Below are 19,249 nucleotides of genomic sequence, written 5' to 3'. Positions count from 1 at the left end.
AATATTAGCTTACTTGAACTTGCAGATAGTCCTCATCTGTTCTCCATGCCAGATGGTGGTATAGTTTCACTTTATGAAGATATGGACTATAACTTGTCCAGATTCTAAAGCCATACAAGAGAGCAGGCACAATAACTGTGTCATAAGTTCAGTTATTTGTCCCAGCTCACGATTTTCATGTACCCATCTTCTGAGACAACCAAAAGTTGCATTGACTCAATTTATAATCAATACTTGTTTTGTGGTAGGTGACTACCTAACTATTGGAAGTGTTTTGCATTTTCCACCATTTATCCATATACCTGAATAACTGGACCATGTTTATGCTTGTTGATGTAAAAACTTTGGTTTCACTTAGGTGGAAATTTAGCCATCTTCTTATGAGCATGGGACTTATCTTTGGTTCTTTGGCTGAAAATGCACAAGTTTTGGAATCATGAGTGCATTTAAGCCCACCTACACAAACAATCGTTCAGTGAAGTTATGTAAGGTGGAGAAAGTTGTCCAAAGATGTACATAAAGTTAATTTGATTAAAATGTGCCATTACTAGGTTCTAGTAGGAAATGTAAGCGAATACTCAACAAAAGTGTGGAAGGTAATCGTAAACTAAACAGCTCAGCTATAAATGTGAGCACACAAAGCAGTATAACGGTGAGGAACACAATGCCTCATTTTCCTCTGGGCAATAAACACCTGTTCTTTGACTAGGTAGTGGATTCTGCCTTGCCCTACATACATAAAAGCTGGTCAATAGAAGTTGAAACTAGTGGACAACATAAGGGATCACCAATGATAATGATGTTTACTCAAAGCAAATGTTGAATAAATATCTAATTATGAAATGATGGCAAAGAGAAATTTGTCAATAAATTTATTAACCTGATACTCCTGGTATTTCTTCATGATGCTTCAAGTCTCCTTGTCTACCACTTCTCTTAGATGACATTGTATCTGATGTATAGTTACAAACCATAGCAGCATTATCTTCCACAGCATCATCACTTGATGTCACCACAACAGGTTGACAGTATTTCTGTGGACAAACCAATGATAAAGAAATGTGAGGAGACACCAAACAATGGAAGTTACAATCAACATGGATAGAGAACAATTTAATAGTGGAATGTATTATTGAAGTGAAAACATATTCAAAGAGATTTCATTGTCCCTTTTTTACATATACAGTGAAGAGAGAGAAAATATTATAATGTTTCCACTTACTGGGGTAGGTTTTGGTAAAGTTCTTGACTGAACTGAAGATTCATATTTGTTCCGTAGCTGACCTTCTGCATAACATTCACTCTTGGATCTCTCAGAATAGATATTCCTTTTCACCATCTCTTCTGCATTCCTTGACATAGCAACAGAAGTGTTAGTCTGGTACAACAATTGTTTCATCTCTGCTCTACCTTGGTATGCTGTAGTCTTTGTTGCAGCAGCTGCTGTGTTATCTCTGTGTTTAATGCATTTCATAATACACAGTGTTATAGAAACAACAATAGCCACTGATATTATTACTGCTGAGGATACAATGATAATAACCCATGTCATATGGACCCTACCCGAAGATTGTAAAGGTCCACTCTTCGACATTGGTGATGTCTCGTTACTAACAGCCAATACCAAAGTGACACTAGTTGTTGACGACTGAACTGGACTACCACTGTCTTTCACAACAAACACCAGCTCATAACTTCCAGCATCATTTAGATAAACTTGTCTGGAGAATGATAAAGCACCACTGTGTGAGTTCATACTAAACAACTGTTTATCATTGCCTTGTACGATTGCATATCTGAGGAAAGCATTGTTTCCACTGTCCCCATCAGAGGCTCTCAAAACTGTGATGTCACTCTTACTCTGCGGATGGTACTGCACATTCAGGGTGTAAGGGTCACTACTAGGATATGTAAAATAGGGAGCATTGTCATTTTGATCGAGAATCTCAACAACAACATTCGCTGTGTCATTCAGAGATGGGCTTCCGTTATCTTTGACAAAAACCTCAAACTTATACACATCTTGTTTCTCTCTGTCCAATGACATGGTGGCTGAAATGAAGCCATAACTGGTGATGAGAAATGGTAGATTGGATTTTTCTTTACGCAGCAGAGAATATGTGAGTTGTCCAGCAGATCCAAGATCAGGGTCAGTGGCATTGACAAAACCAATAGGGAAGTCTTTATCTTTGTTTTCATAGGTGAGGAATTGGAATGTATCTTTGGTAAACTGTGGTTGTACATCATTGATGTCCGTCACTTGGATAGAGAGGGCTTTAACACTTTTCAGAGGAGGTAATCCTTTATCTTGACAGGAGACAGGAATGTTATAGTGTCCTTGTGTTTCTCTGTCCACTGGTTTGTTTAGAATGATTTTATATTCTTTAGATCCCATTGACTGTAGTTTGAATGTATCATGTTTGATATCACAGCTGACCTCTCCATTTTGTCCCACATCGTTGTCAGTGACCATCACATAAGCAATGAAACTACCGACTTTGATGTTTTCAGAGATGGTACCTGTGTTATAATTGAGTGCAGAGACATAATCTATATCCATAGATGGAGGATTATTGTGTTGGTTGATAACATTTACTAGAACTGTTGCTATGGAATTGAGTGGAGGGCTGCCTCCATCCCTGGCTTCTATAAACAATTCATAAGTTTTCTTTTTTTCCAACATGGAGTATTTACTTAAGAAAATATTTCCACTTGTTTCATTTAATTGAAAATAGCTTTTAGCGAGATCTGATGTCTTTGGACTGAAATGGAAAGTAATTTTACCATTTTCACCAGCATCAGCATCAGTTACAGATAAAACAATGATGGGTTTAGACTTGTGATGTGTACTTTGTATGGATATATTATAGAGTGGTTTAGAAAATACAGGTGGGTTGTCATTAACATCTATTATGGAAATATTTATATTCAAAACACCCTGTTTTGCTGGTGAACCTCCATCTTTAGCTATGACTTGTAATAAATATGTGTCTTTGATTTCTCTGTCCAATGATTCTTTCAAAACTATTTTAAGAGAAGAAATGCCATCAGCTCTTTTAGACACTGACAGAGAGAATGGTTCTCCATTCTTTGATTTTAATTTATATTGTATTAAGGAGTTTTGAAATCCAACATCTTTGTCCATGGCATTTGGTATTGATTGTTTTGCACCTTTAGCTATATTCTCAGAGAACTGTATGTTGGTCTTCTTTATGAGAAACACAGGTTCATGGTCATTGATGTCTTGTATAATTATTTTGACTTTTAATATTTTTGTGAAGCTATCCATTTTCTTTATGATAACTTTCATAGTTCTAGAACATTCTTTGTTGAATGTACAGAGATCTTCTGCATCCATTGTCTGAGCAGTGTACAGTTTACCTGTTTTGGTGATATTAAATAACTGTGCCACCTTTCGTTTGAATTGACTGAATGTTATCAAATGTTGGTCAGATGGTTTAACATTGTCTAAAAGTTTAGAATCAGCAGCAATGTCTGCTACATATGTTCCTGGACTTCTCTCTTCTTCCACATGGTAGGTAAGGTCTATGGTGAGGATGCAGTGGACCACTGACAATACAATAGACAATGATAATAACATATTGCTGCTGGATGTTTGTTAAAGATGCACATGTATGTAGAGGATTGAACCTGAAAATGAAATATATTTTGATGAATTATTATAAGACATAAAATAGTTTAAAATACTGTAATGTACATTGATATTGCAAAATATTTGCTGCATGTTGACCTTCTGTCCTTAAGATCATTCATCCAAATATCTTTAATCCATCCTATTGTGCAAGGAGAACCAAAGTATGGGAATAAAATTGGTTCCAAAAGCACCTTGTCTTTATGGGGTAAGGCAATTGGACTCAGCTGTTTGAATGATGACAATTTGGCATAGATGACTGGACACAGAACCCAAGACATGACAGTAATTTTTGGCACTGGAGGCACACACTCACACACACACACACACTTGTGCATGTTACACAGAAACATACACTTACACATAGATAGAGAGAGAAAGAGAGAGAGAGAGAGAGAGAGAGAGAGAGAGAGAGAGAGAGAGATCATGATTTATTACTTGTAACTGACTGATACAAACACTTTCCCTCTCCCCATACACCTAAAGAGAAATATACTCACACACATAAATAGAGAGAGAGAGAGAGGAGGGGGAGGGTAAGAGATGTGTCTGTGTAATTGGGGTAATTTAATACATCTTCATCCTTCTCTCCCCCACTGTCCTCTCTCCAGTACAGCTTGGCACCAGTGATGTCACAACTCATTTCTACAGCTGAGTGAACTGCAGGAATGTGAAATAAAGTGTCTTGCCCAAGAACACAACACATGGCCCGGTCCGGGAATCGAACTCACTACCTTATGATTTTGAGCCTGATGCCCTAATCATTGGACCATGCACCTATACATAATTACTTCAAAAATCTAGACCATAATTTAGATATCAGTACATTAAAAATAATCTAACATTCATAAAAGAAAATATAAAGCAAGACTGAGCAAAAATTGTGTTGAAAGAAATCACAAAAAAATTAGATTAGAAAAAATTTTCTATGTAAAAATAATATTGTCTTTATGTCATGATAAAAACTGAAATGTGACTATTTGTATATTTTAAAATGATATATATTTCTACAATTCAACTTAAGTATGTTAATAACATTAAAACTGAAATCTTCGTTTGCATTAGATTAATTAAAGATTTGTTACAACATTCTGCCATTTGCATTAATAGCTCAGCATCTCTGAATCTCAATCTGTCCTCCATTATTCCCAACTAAAAATGTATACACACATCCAACATGTCACTGCTAACGATCTATGCACTGTAACGATGTTTAAACATATTGGATCATGTTTCTTAATATTCTATACCAAAAATTCCATATGCCATCAACCATACAAATAGATCTACTATATATTTATAAAGCAAAATCTTAAAACAAATGATTAAACATTATACATTTATAGACTCCCTTCTATTGTTATTGATCAATATATGTAACAAATATCATACAGAAACAAAGAATACTGTTTCAGTTGAATACAAACTTTGTAATAAACATTTCAATCAACATCATTCAATTAATTGTGGTATAAGACAATAAAGGAAACATTACTGAAAAATATGTGTGGATTATTGTTCAATGTCTTTGTTCTCTTGTTAATACTCTGTGTATTAAATAAATACTATATGTATTAAATCAGTGAGATTTATTACAAAAATGAGATTATAAAAAATTAAATAGAAACTTACCTCTTTAATAATTATATCATTGGTTATTCAGTGAGAATAGAAAGACGTATTGTTGTAGAAAGATCCATTGTACGTTCTGCTGTAATGGTGTGACAATGGCTGTATGTTGATGGAGTAGTGTAGCACGTCAGGCAGATAGTCTGCTGCTAGGAGAGGGTTATTGAAAGTTGTATGTTTGCAGGAGTACATCCACCTAATAATATCCTGTATGTATTTATCCTTAAAGATGATGTTTGTTATTTAGGTTTATATTTGAGCAGTTACAATATTATATAGTGAAACATAACATAATTGTTTGGCTTAAAAACATCAGTAATGTGAGTGCTTAGCTTTGTTAGTGAATTTTTTCTATGTTTTATTGTGGATTTGATTGGTTGAATGATTGTGACAGAAGACCAATGAAGAGGTTCTCTTTTTACATTGATTTGTTTTGAAGAGGCAGAGAAAAAAGAATCTGGTGTTAATCTTGACTTCCTCCAGGTTAATGCTGATAACTAAATACTATTTTCACTTTATTTTTAGTAAAGTTGTAGAAAACATCAGTGCTTAGGTTTTAATCAAAATTACCAAATTTTTTAATCACAGAACAATATTTGTTCTGCTTATAACCTTATGTCAGTTTATAGAATTATATTATTTGGAGCTTACATTTCAGAATTTCAATAATAATCTGATTATTCTGATTTTTCATTTACTAACTTAAAAATATTATAGTAATAAACCTTATTATGAATTACATAAATTATCTCAATTAAATATGAAACTCTCCAAATATATTGAATTACAGAAAATCATATTTAACTGGAGAAATGTTGATGCTTTTTAGCAAACTGTTATTTGGAATCTGCAGTTTTATATACAGCAAAGAAAACAAAAAAAAAAAAAATGGGTGTATCACTAAAATCATTAGACATGTTTCACTGGTGTTTCTTCGCTAGAATCTTTTGATGTTGATGTCTCATTGTTTTTATAAATATTTTGATCTGGAATTAAGATAAAAAATATTTTTTAAGCTATTCATATAATCATGTCTGAATTAAATTGATTCCCAAAATTTAAATCGAAAATGATAAAATAAGCAGGTTTTTGAATATGTAACTCTAGAAAATAAATATTGGAAGTGATGAGAAAGCTAAGGTTCAAAGTGGGAATTCTTACATCAGAAACAGAAATGTAATTAGTAATTTGTACTCATAGACAACTTTGTATCGTTTAGAAATAGTTCTGAAGACAATTATATATTTGAGATAATATCAAGATAAAAAAAAAAAAGAATCAATGTAGTTACTAACCTGATACTCCTGGTATTTCTTCATAATGTTTCAGGTCTCCTTGTCTACCACTTCTCTTAGATGACATTGTATCTGATGTATAGTTACAAACCATAGCAGCATTATCTTCCACAGCATCATCACTTGATGTCACCACAACAGGTTGACAGTATTTCTGTTGACAAACCAATGATAAAGAAATGTGAGGAGACACCAAACAATGGAAGTTACAATCAACATGGACAGAGAACAATTTAATATTGGAATGTATTATTGAAGTTAAAATATATTCAAAGAGATTTCATTGTTCCTTTTTTACATATACAGTGAAGAGAGAGAAAATATTATAATGTTTCCACTTACTGGGGTAGGTTTTGGTAAAGTTCTTGACTGAACTGAAGATTCATATTTGTTCCGTAGCTGACCTTCTGCATAACATTCACTCTTGGATCTCTCAGAATAGATATTCCTTTTCACCATCTCTTCTGCATTCCTTGACATAGCAACAGAAGTGTTAGTCTGGTACAACAATTGTTTCATCTCTGCTCTACCTTGGTATGCTGTAGTCTTTGTTGCAGCAGCTGCTGTGTTATCTCTGTGTTTAATGCATTTCATAATACACAGTGTTATAGAAACAACAATAGCCACTGATATTATTACTGCTGAGGATACAATGATAATAACCCATGTCATATGGACCCTACCCGAAGATTGTAAAGGTCCACTCTTCGACATTGGTGATGTCTCGTTACTAACAGCCAATACCAAAGTGACACTAGTAGTTGACGACTGAACTGGACTACCACTGTCTTTCACAACAAACACCAGCTCATAACTTCCAGCATCATTTAGATAAACTTGTCTGGAGAATGATAAAGCACCACTGTGTGAGTTCATACTAAACAACTGTTTATCATTGCCTTGTACGATTGCATATCTGAGGAAAGCATTGTTTCCACTGTCCCCATCAGAAGCTCTCAAAACTGTGATGTCACTCTTACTCTGTGGATGGTACTGCACATTTAAGGTGTAAGGGTCACTACTAGGATATGTAAAATAGGGAGCATTGTCATTTTGATCTAGAATCTCAACAACAACATTTGCTGTGTCATTCAGAGATGGGCTTCCGTTATCTTTGACAAAAACCTCAAACTTATACACATCTTGTTTCTCTCTGTCCAATGACATGGTGGCTGAAATGAAGCCATAACTGGTGATGAGAAATGGTAGATTGGATTTTTCTTTACGCAGCAGAGAATATGTGAGTTGTCCAGCAGATCCAAGATCAGGGTCAGTGGCATTGACAAAACCAATAGGGAAGTCTTTATCTTTGTTTTCATAGGTGAGGAATTGGAATGTATCTTTGGTAAACTGTGGTTGTACATCATTGATGTCCGTCACTTGGATAGAGAGGGTTTTAACACTTTTCAGAGGAGGTAATCCTTTATCTTGACAGGAGACAGGAATGTTATAGTGTCCTTGTGTTTCTCTGTCCACTGGTTTGTTTAGAATGATTTTATATTCTTTAGATCCCATTGACTGTAGTTTGAATGTATCATGTTTGATATCACAGCTGACCTCTCCATTTTGTCCCACATCGTTGTCAGTGACCATCACATAAGCAATGAAATTACCAACTTTGATGTTTTCAGAGATGGTACCTGTGTTATAATTGAGTGCAGAAACATAATCGATATCCATAGAAGGGGGATTATTGTGTTGGTTGATAACATTTACTAGAACTGTTGCTATAGAACTAAAGGGTGGACTGCCCCCATCCCTGGCTTCTATAAATAATTCATAGGTTTTCTTTTTACTCAGACTTGTATATTTACTTAAGAAAATGTTTCCATTTGTTTCATTTAATTGAAAATAGCTTTTTGCTAGATCTGATGTCTTTCGGCTGAAATGGAAAGTAATTTTACCATTTTCACCTGAATCAGCATCAGTTACAGACAAAACAATGATGGGTTTGGATTTGTGGTGTGTACTTTGTATGGATATATTGTATAGAGGTTTAGAAAACTCTGGTGGGTTGTCATTAACATCTATTATGGAAATATTTATATTCAAAACACCTTGTTTTGCTGGTGAACCTCCATCTTTAGCTATGACTTGTAATAAATATGTGTCTTTGATTTCTCTGTCCAATGATTCTTTCAAAACTATTTTAAGAGAAGAAATACCATCAGCTCTTTTAGACACTGACAGAGAGAATGGTTCTCCATTCTTTGATTTTAATTTATATTGTATTAATGAATTCTGAAATCCAACATCTTTGTCTATGGCATTTGGTAGTGATACTTTAGAACCTTTACGGTCATTTTCACCAAACTGTATATTCACATTCTTTATGAGAAACTCCGGCTCATGGTCATTTATATCTTCTATTACAATTTTGACTTTTAATATTTTTGTGAAACTATCCACCTTCTTTATAATAATTTTCACAGTTCTAGAACATTCTTTGTTGAATGTGCAGAGATCTTCTGCATCCAGTATCTGAGCAGTATACAGTTTACCTGTTTTGGTGATATTAAATAACTGTGCCACCTTTCGTTTGAATTGACTGAATGTTATCAAATGTTGGTCAGATGGTTTAACATTGTCTAAAAGTTTAGAATCAGCAGCAATGTCTGCTACATATGTTCCTGGACTTCTCTCTTCTTCCACATGGTAGGTAAGGTCTATGGTCAATACACAGTGGACCATTGATAACACAATAGACAACGATAATAACATATTGCTACTGTATTTTTGTTAAAGATGCCACATGTATGTAGAGGATTCAACCTGAAAATGAAATATATTTTGATGAATTATTATAAGACATAAAATAGTTTAAAATACTGTAATGTACATTGATATTGCAAAATATTTGCTGCATGTTGACCTTCTGTCCTTAAGACCATTCATCCAAATTCCAAATATCTTTAATCCATCCTATTGTGCAAGGACAACCAAAGTATGGGAATAAAATTGGTTCCAAAAGCACCTTGTCTTTACGGGGTAAGGCAATTGGACTCAGCTGTTTGAATGATGACAATTTGGCATAGATGACTGGACACAGAACCCAAGACATGACAGTAATTTTTGGCACTGGAGGCACACACTCACACACACACACACACACTTGTGCATGTTACACAGAAACATACACTTACACATAGATAGAGAGAGAAAGAGAGAGAGAGAGAGAGAGAGAAAGAGAGAGAGAGAGCGAGAGAGAGAGAGAGAGAGAGAGAGAGAGAGATCATGATTTATTACTTGTAACTGACTGATACAAACACTTTCCCTCTCCCCATACACCTAAAGAGAAATATACTCACACACATAAATAGAGAGAGAGAGAGAGGAGGGGGAGGGTAAGAGATGTGTTTGTGTAATTGGGGTAATTTAATACATCTTCATCCTTCTCTCCCCCACTGTCCTCTCTCCAGTACAGCTTGGCACCAGTGATGTCACAACTCATTTCTACAGCTGAGTGAACTGCAGGAATGTGAAATAAAGTGTCTTGCCCAAGAACACAACACATGGCCCGGTCCGGGAATCGAACTCACTACCTTATGATTTTGAGCCTGATGCCCTAATCATTGGACCATGCACCTATACATAATTACTTCAAAAATCTAGACCATAATTTAGATATCAGTACATTAAAAATAATCTAACATTCATAAAAGAAAATATAAAGCAAGACTGAGCAAAAATTGTGTTGAAAGAAATCACAAAGAAATTAGATTAGAAAAAATTTTCTATGTAAAAATAATATTGTCTTTATGTCATGATAAAAACTGAAATGTGACTATTTGTATATTTTAAAATGATATATATTTCTACAATTCAACTTAAGTATGTTAATAACATTAAAACTGAATTCTTCGTTTGCATTAGATTAATTAAAGATTCGTTACAACATTCTGTCATTTGCATTAATAGCTCAGCAACTCCGAATCTCAATCTGTCCTCCATTATTCCCAACTAAAAATGTATACACACATCCAACATGTCACCGCTAACGATCTATGCACTGTAACGATGTTTAAACATATTGGATCATGTTTCTTAATATTCTATACCAAAAATTCCATATGCCATCAACCATACAAATAGATCTACTATATATTTATAAAGCAAAATCTTAAAACAAATGATTAAACATTATACATTTATAGACTCCCTTCTATTGTTATTGATCAATATATGTAACAAATATCATACAGAAACAAAGAAAACTGTTTCAGTTGAATACAAACTTTGTAATAAACATTTCAATCAACATCATTCAATTAATTGTGGTATAAGACAATAAAGGAAACATTACTGAAAAATACGTGTGGATTATTGTTCAATGTCTTTGTTCTCTTGTTAATACTCTGTGTATTAAATAAATACTATATGTATTAAATCAGTGAGATTTATTACAAAAATGTGATTATAAAAAACTTAAATAGAAACTTACCTCTTTAATAATTATATCATTGGTTATTCAGTGAGAATAGAAAGACGTATTGTTGTAGAAAGATCCATTGTAAGTGCTGCTGTAATGGTGTGACAATGGCTGTATGTTGATGGAGTAGTGTAGCACGTCAGGCAGATAGTCTGCTGCTAGGAGAGGGTTATTGAAAGTTGTATGTTTGCAGGAGTACATCCACCTAATAATATCCTGTATGTATTTATCCTTAAAGATGATGTTTGTTATTTAGGTTTATATTTGAGCAGTTACAATATTATATAGTGAAACATAACATAATTGTTTGGTTTAAAAACATCAGTGATGTGAGTGTTTAGCTTTGTTAGTGAATTTTTTCTATGTTTTATTGTGGATTTGATTGGTTGAATGATTGTGACAGAAGACCAATGAAGAGGTTCTCTTTTTACATTGATTTGTTTTGAAGAGGCAGAGAAAAAAGAATCTGGTGTTAATCTTGACTTCCTCCAGGTTAATGCTGATAACTAAATACTATTTTCACTTTATTTTTAGTAAAGTTGTAGAAAACATCAGTGCTTAGGTTTTAATCAAAATTACCAAATTTTTTAATCACAGACCAATATTTGTTCTGCTTATAACCTTATGTCAGTTTATAGAATTATATTATTTGGAGCTTACATTTCAGAATTTCAATAATAATCTGATCATACTGATTTTTCATTTACTAACTTAAAAATATTATAGTAATAAACCTTATTATGAATTACATAAATTATTTCAATTAAATATGAAACTCTCCAAATCTATTGAATTACAGAAAATCATATTTAACTGGAGAAATGTTGATGCTTTTTAGCAAACTGTTATTTGGAATCTGCAGTTTTATATACAGCAAAGAAAACAAAAACAAAAAATGGGTGTATCACTAAAATCATTAGACATGTTTCACTGGTGTTTCTTCGCTAGAATCTTTTGATGTTGATGTCTCATTGTTTTTATAAATATTTTGATCTGGAATTAAGATAAAAAATATTATTCATATAATCATGTCTGAATTAAATTGATTCCCAAAATTTAAATCGAAAATGATAAAATAAGCAGGTTTTTGAATATGTAACTCTAGAAAATAAATATTGGAAGTGATGAGAAAGCTAAGTTTCAAAGTGGGAATTCTTACATCAGAAACAGAAATGTAATTAGTAATTTGTACTCATAGACAACTTTGTATCGTTTAGAAATAGTTCTGAAGACAATTATATATTTGAGACAATATCAAGATAAAAAAAAAAAAGAATCAATGTAGTTACTAACCTGATACTCCTGGTATTTCTTCATAATGTTTCAGGTCTCCTTGTCTACCACTTCTCTTAGATGACATTGTATCTGATGTATAGTTACAAACCATAGCAGCATTATCTTCCACAGCATCATCACTTGATGTCACCACAACAGGTTGACAGTATTTCTGTTGACAAACCAATGATAAAGAAATGTGAGGAGACACCAAACGATGGAAGTTACAATCAACATGGACAGAGAACAATTTAATATTGTAATGTATTATTGAAGTTAAAACATATTCAAAGAGATTTCATTGTTCCTTTTTTACATATACAGTGAAGAGAGAGAAAATATTATAATGTTTCCACTTACTGGGGTAGGCTTTGGTAAAGTTCTTGACTGAACTGAAGATTCATATTTGTTCCGTAGCTGACCTTCTGCATAACATTCACTCTTGGATCTCTCAGAATAGATATTCCTTTTCACCATCTCTTCGGGATTCCTTGACATAGCAACAGAAGTGTTAGTCTGGTACAACAATTGTTTCATCTCTGCTCTACCTTGGTATGCTGTAGTCTTTGTTGCAGCAGCTGCTGTGTTATCTCTGTGTTTAATGCATTTCATAATACACAGTGTTATAGAAACAACAATAGCCACTGATATTATTACTGCTGAGGATACAATGATAATAACCCATGTCATATGGACCCTACCCGAAGATTGTAAAGGTCCACTCTTCGACATTGGTGATGTCTCGTTACTAACAGCCAATACCAAAGTGACACTAGTTGTTGACGACTGAACTGGACTACCACTGTCCTTCACAACAAACACCAGCTCATAACTTCCAGCATCATTTAGATAAACTTGTCTGGAGAATGATAAAGCACCACTGTGTGAGTTCATACTAAACAACTGTTTATCATTGCCTTGTACGATTGCATATCTGAGGAAAGCATTGTTTCCACTGTCCCCATCAGAAGCTCTCAAAACTGTGATGTCACTCTTACTCTGTGGATGGTACTGCACATTTAAGGTGTAAGGGTCACTACTAGGATATGTAAAATAGGGAGCATTGTCATTTTGATCGAGAATCTCAACAACAACATTTGCTGTGTCATTCAGAGATGGGCTTCCGTTATCTTTGACAAAAACCTCAAACTTATACACATCTTGTTTCTCTCTGTCCAATGACATGGTGGCTGAAATGAAGCCATAACTGGTGATGAGAAATGGTAGATTGGATTTTTCTTTACGCAGCAGAGAATATGTGAGTTGTCCAGCAGATCCAAGATCAGGGTCAGTGGCATTGACAAAACCAATAGGGAAGTCTTTATCTTTGTTTTCATAGGTGAGGAATTGGAATGTATCTTTGGTAAACTGTGGTTGTACATCATTGATGTCCGTCACTTGGATAGAGAGGGTTTTAACACTTTTCAGAGGAGGTAATCCTTTATCTTGACAGGAGACAGGAATGTTATAGTGTCCTTGTGTTTCTCTGTCCACTGGTTTGTTTAGAATGATTTTATATTCTTTAGATCCCATTGACTGTAGTTTGAATGTATCATGTTTGATATCACAGCTGACCTCTCCATTCTGTCCCACATCATTGTCAGTGACCATCACATAAGCAATGAAACTACCGACTTTGATGTCTTCAGAAATGGTAGCTGTGTTGTCATTGATTGCATTAACATAATCAATATCAATAGATGGAGGATTGTTGTGTTGGTTGATAACATTCACTAGAACTGTTGCTATGGAACTAAAGGGTGGAGTGCCTCCATCTCTGGCTTCTATAAACAATTCATAAGTTTTCTTTTTTCCCAAATTTGAATATTTGCTTAAGAAAATATTTCCACTGGTTTCATTTAACTGAAAATAGCTTTTTGCTAGATCTGATGTCTTGGGACTGAAATGGAAAGTAATTTTACCATTTTCACCAGCATCAGCATCACTCACAGATAAAACAATGATGGGTTTGGATTTGTGATGTGTACTTTGTATGGATATATTATAGAGGGGTTTAGAAAACTCTGGTAGGTTGTCATTTACATCTATTATAGAGATATTTATATTTAAAATACCTTGTTTTGCTGGTGAACCTCCATCTTTAGCTATGACTTGTAATAAATATGTGTCTTTGATTTCTCTGTCTAATGATTCTTTCAAAACTATGTTAAGTGAAGAAATACCATCAGCTCTTTTAGATACCGATAGAGAGAATGGTTCTCCATTCTTTGATTTTAATTTATATTGTATTAAGGAGTTTTCAAATCCTACATCTTTGTCCATGGCATTTGGTAGTGATTGTTTTGTGCCTTTTCCATCTGTCTCATAGAATTTCAAAGAAATTTGATTTTTTGGAAATTCAGGTTCATGGTCATTAATGTCCTCTATTACGATTTTGATTTTTAATATTTTTGAAACACTGGTTCCTTTATTGACAACAACTTTCATAGTTCTAGAACATTCTTTGTTGAATGTACAGAGATCTTCTGCATCCAGTGTCTGAGCAGTGTACAGTTTACCTGTTTTGGTGATATTAAATAACTGTGCCACCTTTCGTTTGAATTGACTGAATGTTATCAAATGTTGGTCAGATGGTTTAACATTGTCTAAAAGTTTAGAATCAGCAGCAATGTCTGCTACATATGTTCCTGGACTTCTCTCTTCTTCCACATGGTAGGTAAGGTCTATGGTTAGGACACAGTGGACCATTGATAACACAATAGACAATGACAGGAACATGTTGTTGTTGATTGGCAGTGCAACAAAAGATGTCCAGATATGCTTATATATGAACCTAAAATAAAAATATATAATCAATTTTTAATAATAATGAATATTTTTTTCATAATTTATCAGGCAGGTACATTGAAATATACACACTTAAATTCTTTCCTAGAAGTAGTTGATAGTTTCTATTAAGTCGGTGACTTACTTATCTATGGTGGGGGAGCTCTGAAATTAGAGAATCCATGTTAAATAATGGTCAGGATGCTATTACCTCTGCTGGCAACAAAGAGCTTCTCTGCAGAGTGATGGGCAGATTGCATGGTGCTCGTGTGCAAAGTGCAATGCTGCATCGCAGTGAGCTATAGACTTTGACTAGAGAGGTGGCGAGCTGGCAGAATCGTTAGCACACCAGGTGAAATGCTTTGCAGTATTTCGTCTGCCATTACATTCTGAGTACAAATTCTGTCAAGGTCGACTTTGCCTTTCATCCTTTTGGGGTTGATTAAATATGTACCAGTCATGCACTGGGGTCAATGTAATCAACTTAATCCCTTTGTCTATCCTCGTTTGTCCCCTCTATGTTTTGCCTCTCCTGTGGGCAATAAAGACATAAATCTAGAGGATTTCCAAAAACCAGAAAAGAAATAAATCAAACACGCTCTTTTGGATACGTAATGTTAATATATATGGACACCAAAGTACAAACGAGCTGAGAGAAAAGCTGAGTATAAGAGAAATGAGATGTAATTTGCACGTGAAACAACTGCACTGGTATGGGCCAGCAATGAATATGGAGGAGGACAGATGTATAAGGAAGTATTGAGAGCTCAAAGTGAGCTGAGCCTACAGATGTTGCATTTCACAGAGATGACAAAGGACTGTGTTGCCTGGCAATATGCAATTCAGGAGAAAATCCAATCACTTGCACAAGTTTGGCAAAATGTATATTAAGATGGATTTGGGGCAATGGAAGTTGAGATATGTAATATATTTAGGTCTTTTGCCTGTTTTGTTCCTGCTAAGCCTCCCTCTGATATCATTTGAATTCTCTCATCTCTATCCCTCCCTCTCCTATTCCTTTCATTATGCCATCCATCAAACTTACCGATGACCATTCCTACATCTACACCCATGCTTTCTTATCAGCAAACATATAATGCCCCTAGTGGTTCAGTGCTTCTCTCCCTTCATGATGCATAAGGAGTGAGGACTTACATTGGGCCTATTGGGATTATGCATCTCTCCATTTACCTTATTGTACTATTTACCATCTCTCCCTCGACTTCAGGTCAATCTTTTATTAATGTTCATCACTCTCTTTCCATCATTTTCTCAACTACAAAGGTAGAAATTATGAATAGGAACCAATCCCAACTGTGAAGACTTGTCTTACCCATATAAGCTTGGAAAGTTGACATAAAATGATGACGAAGACACTCTTCACAAATCAAACAGAATTGTTTTGACATTTATGTTCACGTAGTACACATTATACAAAGAAAATAAGATTATATATATACATACATTATATATATATATATATATATATATATATATATAGTTGAAATTTACAAAAAAAAAAGACGAAGGCAGGTGTATTAGTTTAACGCTCGGGAAGGTGAGAAAGTCTTTTACATTTCAAGCCTATGCTCTTCAACAGAAAGGAACACGAGAAAAAAGTCCTATAATATAAACATTATATAAACTTTTCAGCTCACCCTCGTAGCATAGATAATGATGCAGGCATAATCATACCATATTCTTTAAAATCAGAGAATATATTGGTCCTGAAAAGCCAACTTTTCATATTACATACTAAATCATATTGAGAGGAAAGCTGCCAATTAATTAAGTAGCAATATTTTTTAAGGCACAAAGGCCATTATGCACAAGAACTGTCCAAAAAATAATGCAGAGGGAACAGAATGATTAAATGGATTAAGTAGCAATTTTTTTTCTTTTCTGAAAGCACTGAAGCCTATTAATTACACACGTTATTCATGAACACCACAAATACTACCATCATCAAATAATATCCTCACTCATCTACTTATGCTCCTTCTGCTGCAACTGCTGCTGCTACTACTACTCTTTCTCTATCTCCCCTTTTTATTAGCACTCTATTTAAATTCTTAGACACTATTCTAACCATAATAACGAATTGTTTACCTCAACTAATTCTTGCAGAAGTTTCTTTCCCATGTGTTCCCTACATTTATTAAGATACAACCAAGGTATACACATACCACAAGATAGAGAAGAATCTGAAACTCAAAGAAAATAACTACACCTTAAACAAACAGAATCATCTAACTAAAGATTGTGTGCTTTGTTCATTTATGTAAGGATGAGAAAAAGCAATAGAATATCCATTATCATTGACATATGAAATATCACTTCTCTAAAATTTAAGGAGTGAAGGAAGAAAAAGAATTCTTAGAAAATAAACATAAACAATGGACAACACTGAAATAAAATCTAAATATTTAAATATATGTTTCCAACTGAAAAATAACATTAAACTGCATTTTCATTCAGCACCTTCTTTATGTTTCCCTTTATTTTTTGATAGACGTTAATCCTAGTCTGTTCACCATTTACTCAGATTAAAATCATTAACACACCATTACTTCATAATTACTAACAGATTTAATGACATTGTAGCAAATTCATAACATTTTATGTCAAACATCGTAACATGTCTTTCACATACGATCTACTGTGGAGACACAACATAACATCTTATAATGAAAACAAACACTATAACACTACATTATGTAGACACACACAACATTGTTTCTGTAAGAGATAACGTTTAAAAATTAAACATTTTATTTAACATCATCCCATTAGTTGTTTTACAAAAACAATTAGGACAACATAACTGAAAAATATGTGTGAATTATTGTTCAGTCTCTTTGCCCTCTTGATAGCATTAAATATGCTAGAACAATATTTTACAAATTCAGTAAGATTTATTATATCAAATGAGATTATAAAAGATTAAATAGAAACTTACCTTATTAATAATTATATCATTGGTTATTCAGTGAGAATTGACAGATGTATTGTTGTAGAAAGATCCATTGTACGTTCTGCTGTAATGGTGTGACAATGGCTGTATGGTGATGGAGTAGTGTAGCACGTCAGGCAGATAGCCTGCTGCTAGGATAGGGTTGCATGTGTTATGGAAGTTGTATGTTTGTAAGAGTATATCCACCTAATAGTATTCTGTATGTATTTATCCTTAAAGAAGATGTTTACTATTTACATGGGTATCTATTTAAATACTTAGAATTATGTTTATACTAAAACATAACATAATTGTTTGGGATAATAACATCAGTGATGTGAATGCTTGGCTTTGTTAGTGAATTTTTCTCTGTTTTATCCCGAATCTGATTGGTTGAGTGATCTAAACAGGAGACCAATGAAGGTGCTCCCTTCATATTGATTTCTTTCTGTAATGAAGATGGTCATATATTTAGAGGTTGTGATGGTCATGCTTTCCCAGAGTGGTTACTAGCTTAAGTTATAGCATTTATAGTTAATAATACTCCAAAGATGTCAGGTAACTTCATCTCATTGATCAATAAAAATCTCCTTTATGTACTTTTACACAATCAGAAGGAGAAATGCACAAGCCCTGCAAAGGACATAGTAAACATGGCAAACCATATACAATATTATCTCTGCTTATTATACTCAATAACACATGGAAAATTTGGTGAACGATGGAGTGTAATAATACGTTTATAAAAACACTCTTTTGTTATATGAAAAACTCCACCTATTTTGCATTCAAGGGATAATTTTAAAAAATAATGACTTATTTATAAGATCATTTCCTCTTTGCTAATGTATATTCTTATAGAGTATACTGCAAAATGTATATGTTGATGTGTGTGTGTGTGTGTGTGTGTGTGTGTGTGTGTGTGTCTATACTGAAGAGTCTATATCTTGCATTTACATAAAGTAAAGTATTATACATGTTTGACTGGAGTTTCTTCACTGGAATCTTTTGACGTAGTTGCATCATTATTTTTATATATATTTTGATCTGGAATTTAGATTGAAAACATACTTTACAAAATCACAGACTTGCAGATTTCATTAATTAATTACTTAATGAAAAGGTAAAAAAATATATTAAGATAAAACATATACTCTGGAGTTTATAACCTGAAAATTTCTGGCAGTATATTTGTTAGAAATGGCTGTTACTAAAACTCCACACTTGAG

At 33.7% G+C, this 19,249-nt stretch overlaps 3 protein-coding genes across 3 annotated transcripts; all 3 read right to left on the bottom strand.

Annotated features, from left to right (window-relative positions):
* Positions 1-66: 66 nt before the first annotated feature.
* Positions 67-3,601, bottom strand: LOC128251412 (protocadherin beta-7-like). Its single transcript, XM_089363296.1, has 4 exons — positions 1,223-3,601; positions 881-1,034; positions 303-411; positions 67-187 (listed from the first exon to the last, which is right to left on the bottom strand). The coding sequence occupies exons 1-4, from the start codon at positions 3,599-3,601 to the stop codon at positions 67-69; spliced, it is 2,763 nt and encodes a 920-aa protein (XP_089219422.1).
* On the bottom strand, positions 2,665-11,998 carry LOC149132568 (protocadherin beta-13-like). Its single transcript, XM_089362159.1, has 5 exons — positions 11,018-11,998; positions 6,919-9,348; positions 6,577-6,730; positions 5,285-6,267; positions 2,665-3,651 (listed from the first exon to the last, which is right to left on the bottom strand). Exons 2-4 carry the CDS (start codon positions 9,295-9,297, stop codon positions 6,191-6,193), a joined length of 2,610 nt encoding a protein of 869 aa, XP_089218285.1. The 5' UTR covers positions 9,298-9,348; positions 11,018-11,998; the 3' UTR covers positions 2,665-3,651; positions 5,285-6,190.
* LOC149132567 (protocadherin beta-15-like) lies at positions 11,383-19,067 on the bottom strand. Its single transcript, XM_089362157.1, has 4 exons — positions 18,027-19,067; positions 12,641-15,074; positions 12,299-12,452; positions 11,383-11,998 (listed from the first exon to the last, which is right to left on the bottom strand). Exons 2-4 carry the CDS (start codon positions 15,017-15,019, stop codon positions 11,922-11,924), a joined length of 2,610 nt encoding a protein of 869 aa, XP_089218283.1. The 5' UTR covers positions 15,020-15,074; positions 18,027-19,067; the 3' UTR covers positions 11,383-11,921.
* Between the last annotated feature and the right edge of the window lie 182 nt (positions 19,068-19,249).

The sequence above is a fragment of the Octopus bimaculoides genome, chromosome 14 (genome assembly GCF_046866305.1).
Source record: "Octopus bimaculoides isolate indiv1 chromosome 14, ASM4686630v1, whole genome shotgun sequence".
NCBI classification, from domain to species: domain Eukaryota; kingdom Metazoa; phylum Mollusca; class Cephalopoda; order Octopoda; family Octopodidae; genus Octopus; species Octopus bimaculoides.
The sequence above is the reverse complement of the archived record's forward strand: the minus strand, read 5'-3'. Positions and strand labels throughout refer to the sequence as shown.

Excerpts from the sequence above, each read along its gene's own strand:
- LOC128251412 (XM_089363296.1), bottom strand. The coding sequence starts at position 3,601 with ATGTTATTATCATTGTCTATTGTATTGTCAGTGGTCCACTGCATCCTC. Across the intron at positions 1,035-1,222 it reads CTTTACCAAAACCTACCCCA|AAATACTGTCAACCTGTTGT; the intron begins GTAAGTGGAAAC and ends GTTTGTCCACAG. Across the intron at positions 412-880 it reads AGAAATACCAGGAGTATCAG|CCAAAGAACCAAAGATAAGT; the intron begins GTTAATAAATTT and ends GTGCATTTTCAG.
- LOC149132568 (XM_089362159.1), bottom strand. The coding sequence starts at position 9,297 with ATGTTATTATCGTTGTCTATTGTGTTATCAATGGTCCACTGTGTATTG. Across the intron at positions 6,731-6,918 it reads CTTTACCAAAACCTACCCCA|AAATACTGTCAACCTGTTGT; the intron begins GTAAGTGGAAAC and ends GTTTGTCAACAG. Across the intron at positions 6,268-6,576 it reads AGAAATACCAGGAGTATCAG|ATCAAAATATTTATAAAAAC; the intron begins GTTAGTAACTAC and ends TCTTAATTCCAG.
- LOC149132567 (XM_089362157.1), bottom strand. The coding sequence starts at position 15,019 with ATGTTCCTGTCATTGTCTATTGTGTTATCAATGGTCCACTGTGTCCTA. Across the intron at positions 12,453-12,640 it reads CTTTACCAAAGCCTACCCCA|AAATACTGTCAACCTGTTGT; the intron begins GTAAGTGGAAAC and ends GTTTGTCAACAG. Across the intron at positions 11,999-12,298 it reads AGAAATACCAGGAGTATCAG|ATCAAAATATTTATAAAAAC; the intron begins GTTAGTAACTAC and ends TCTTAATTCCAG.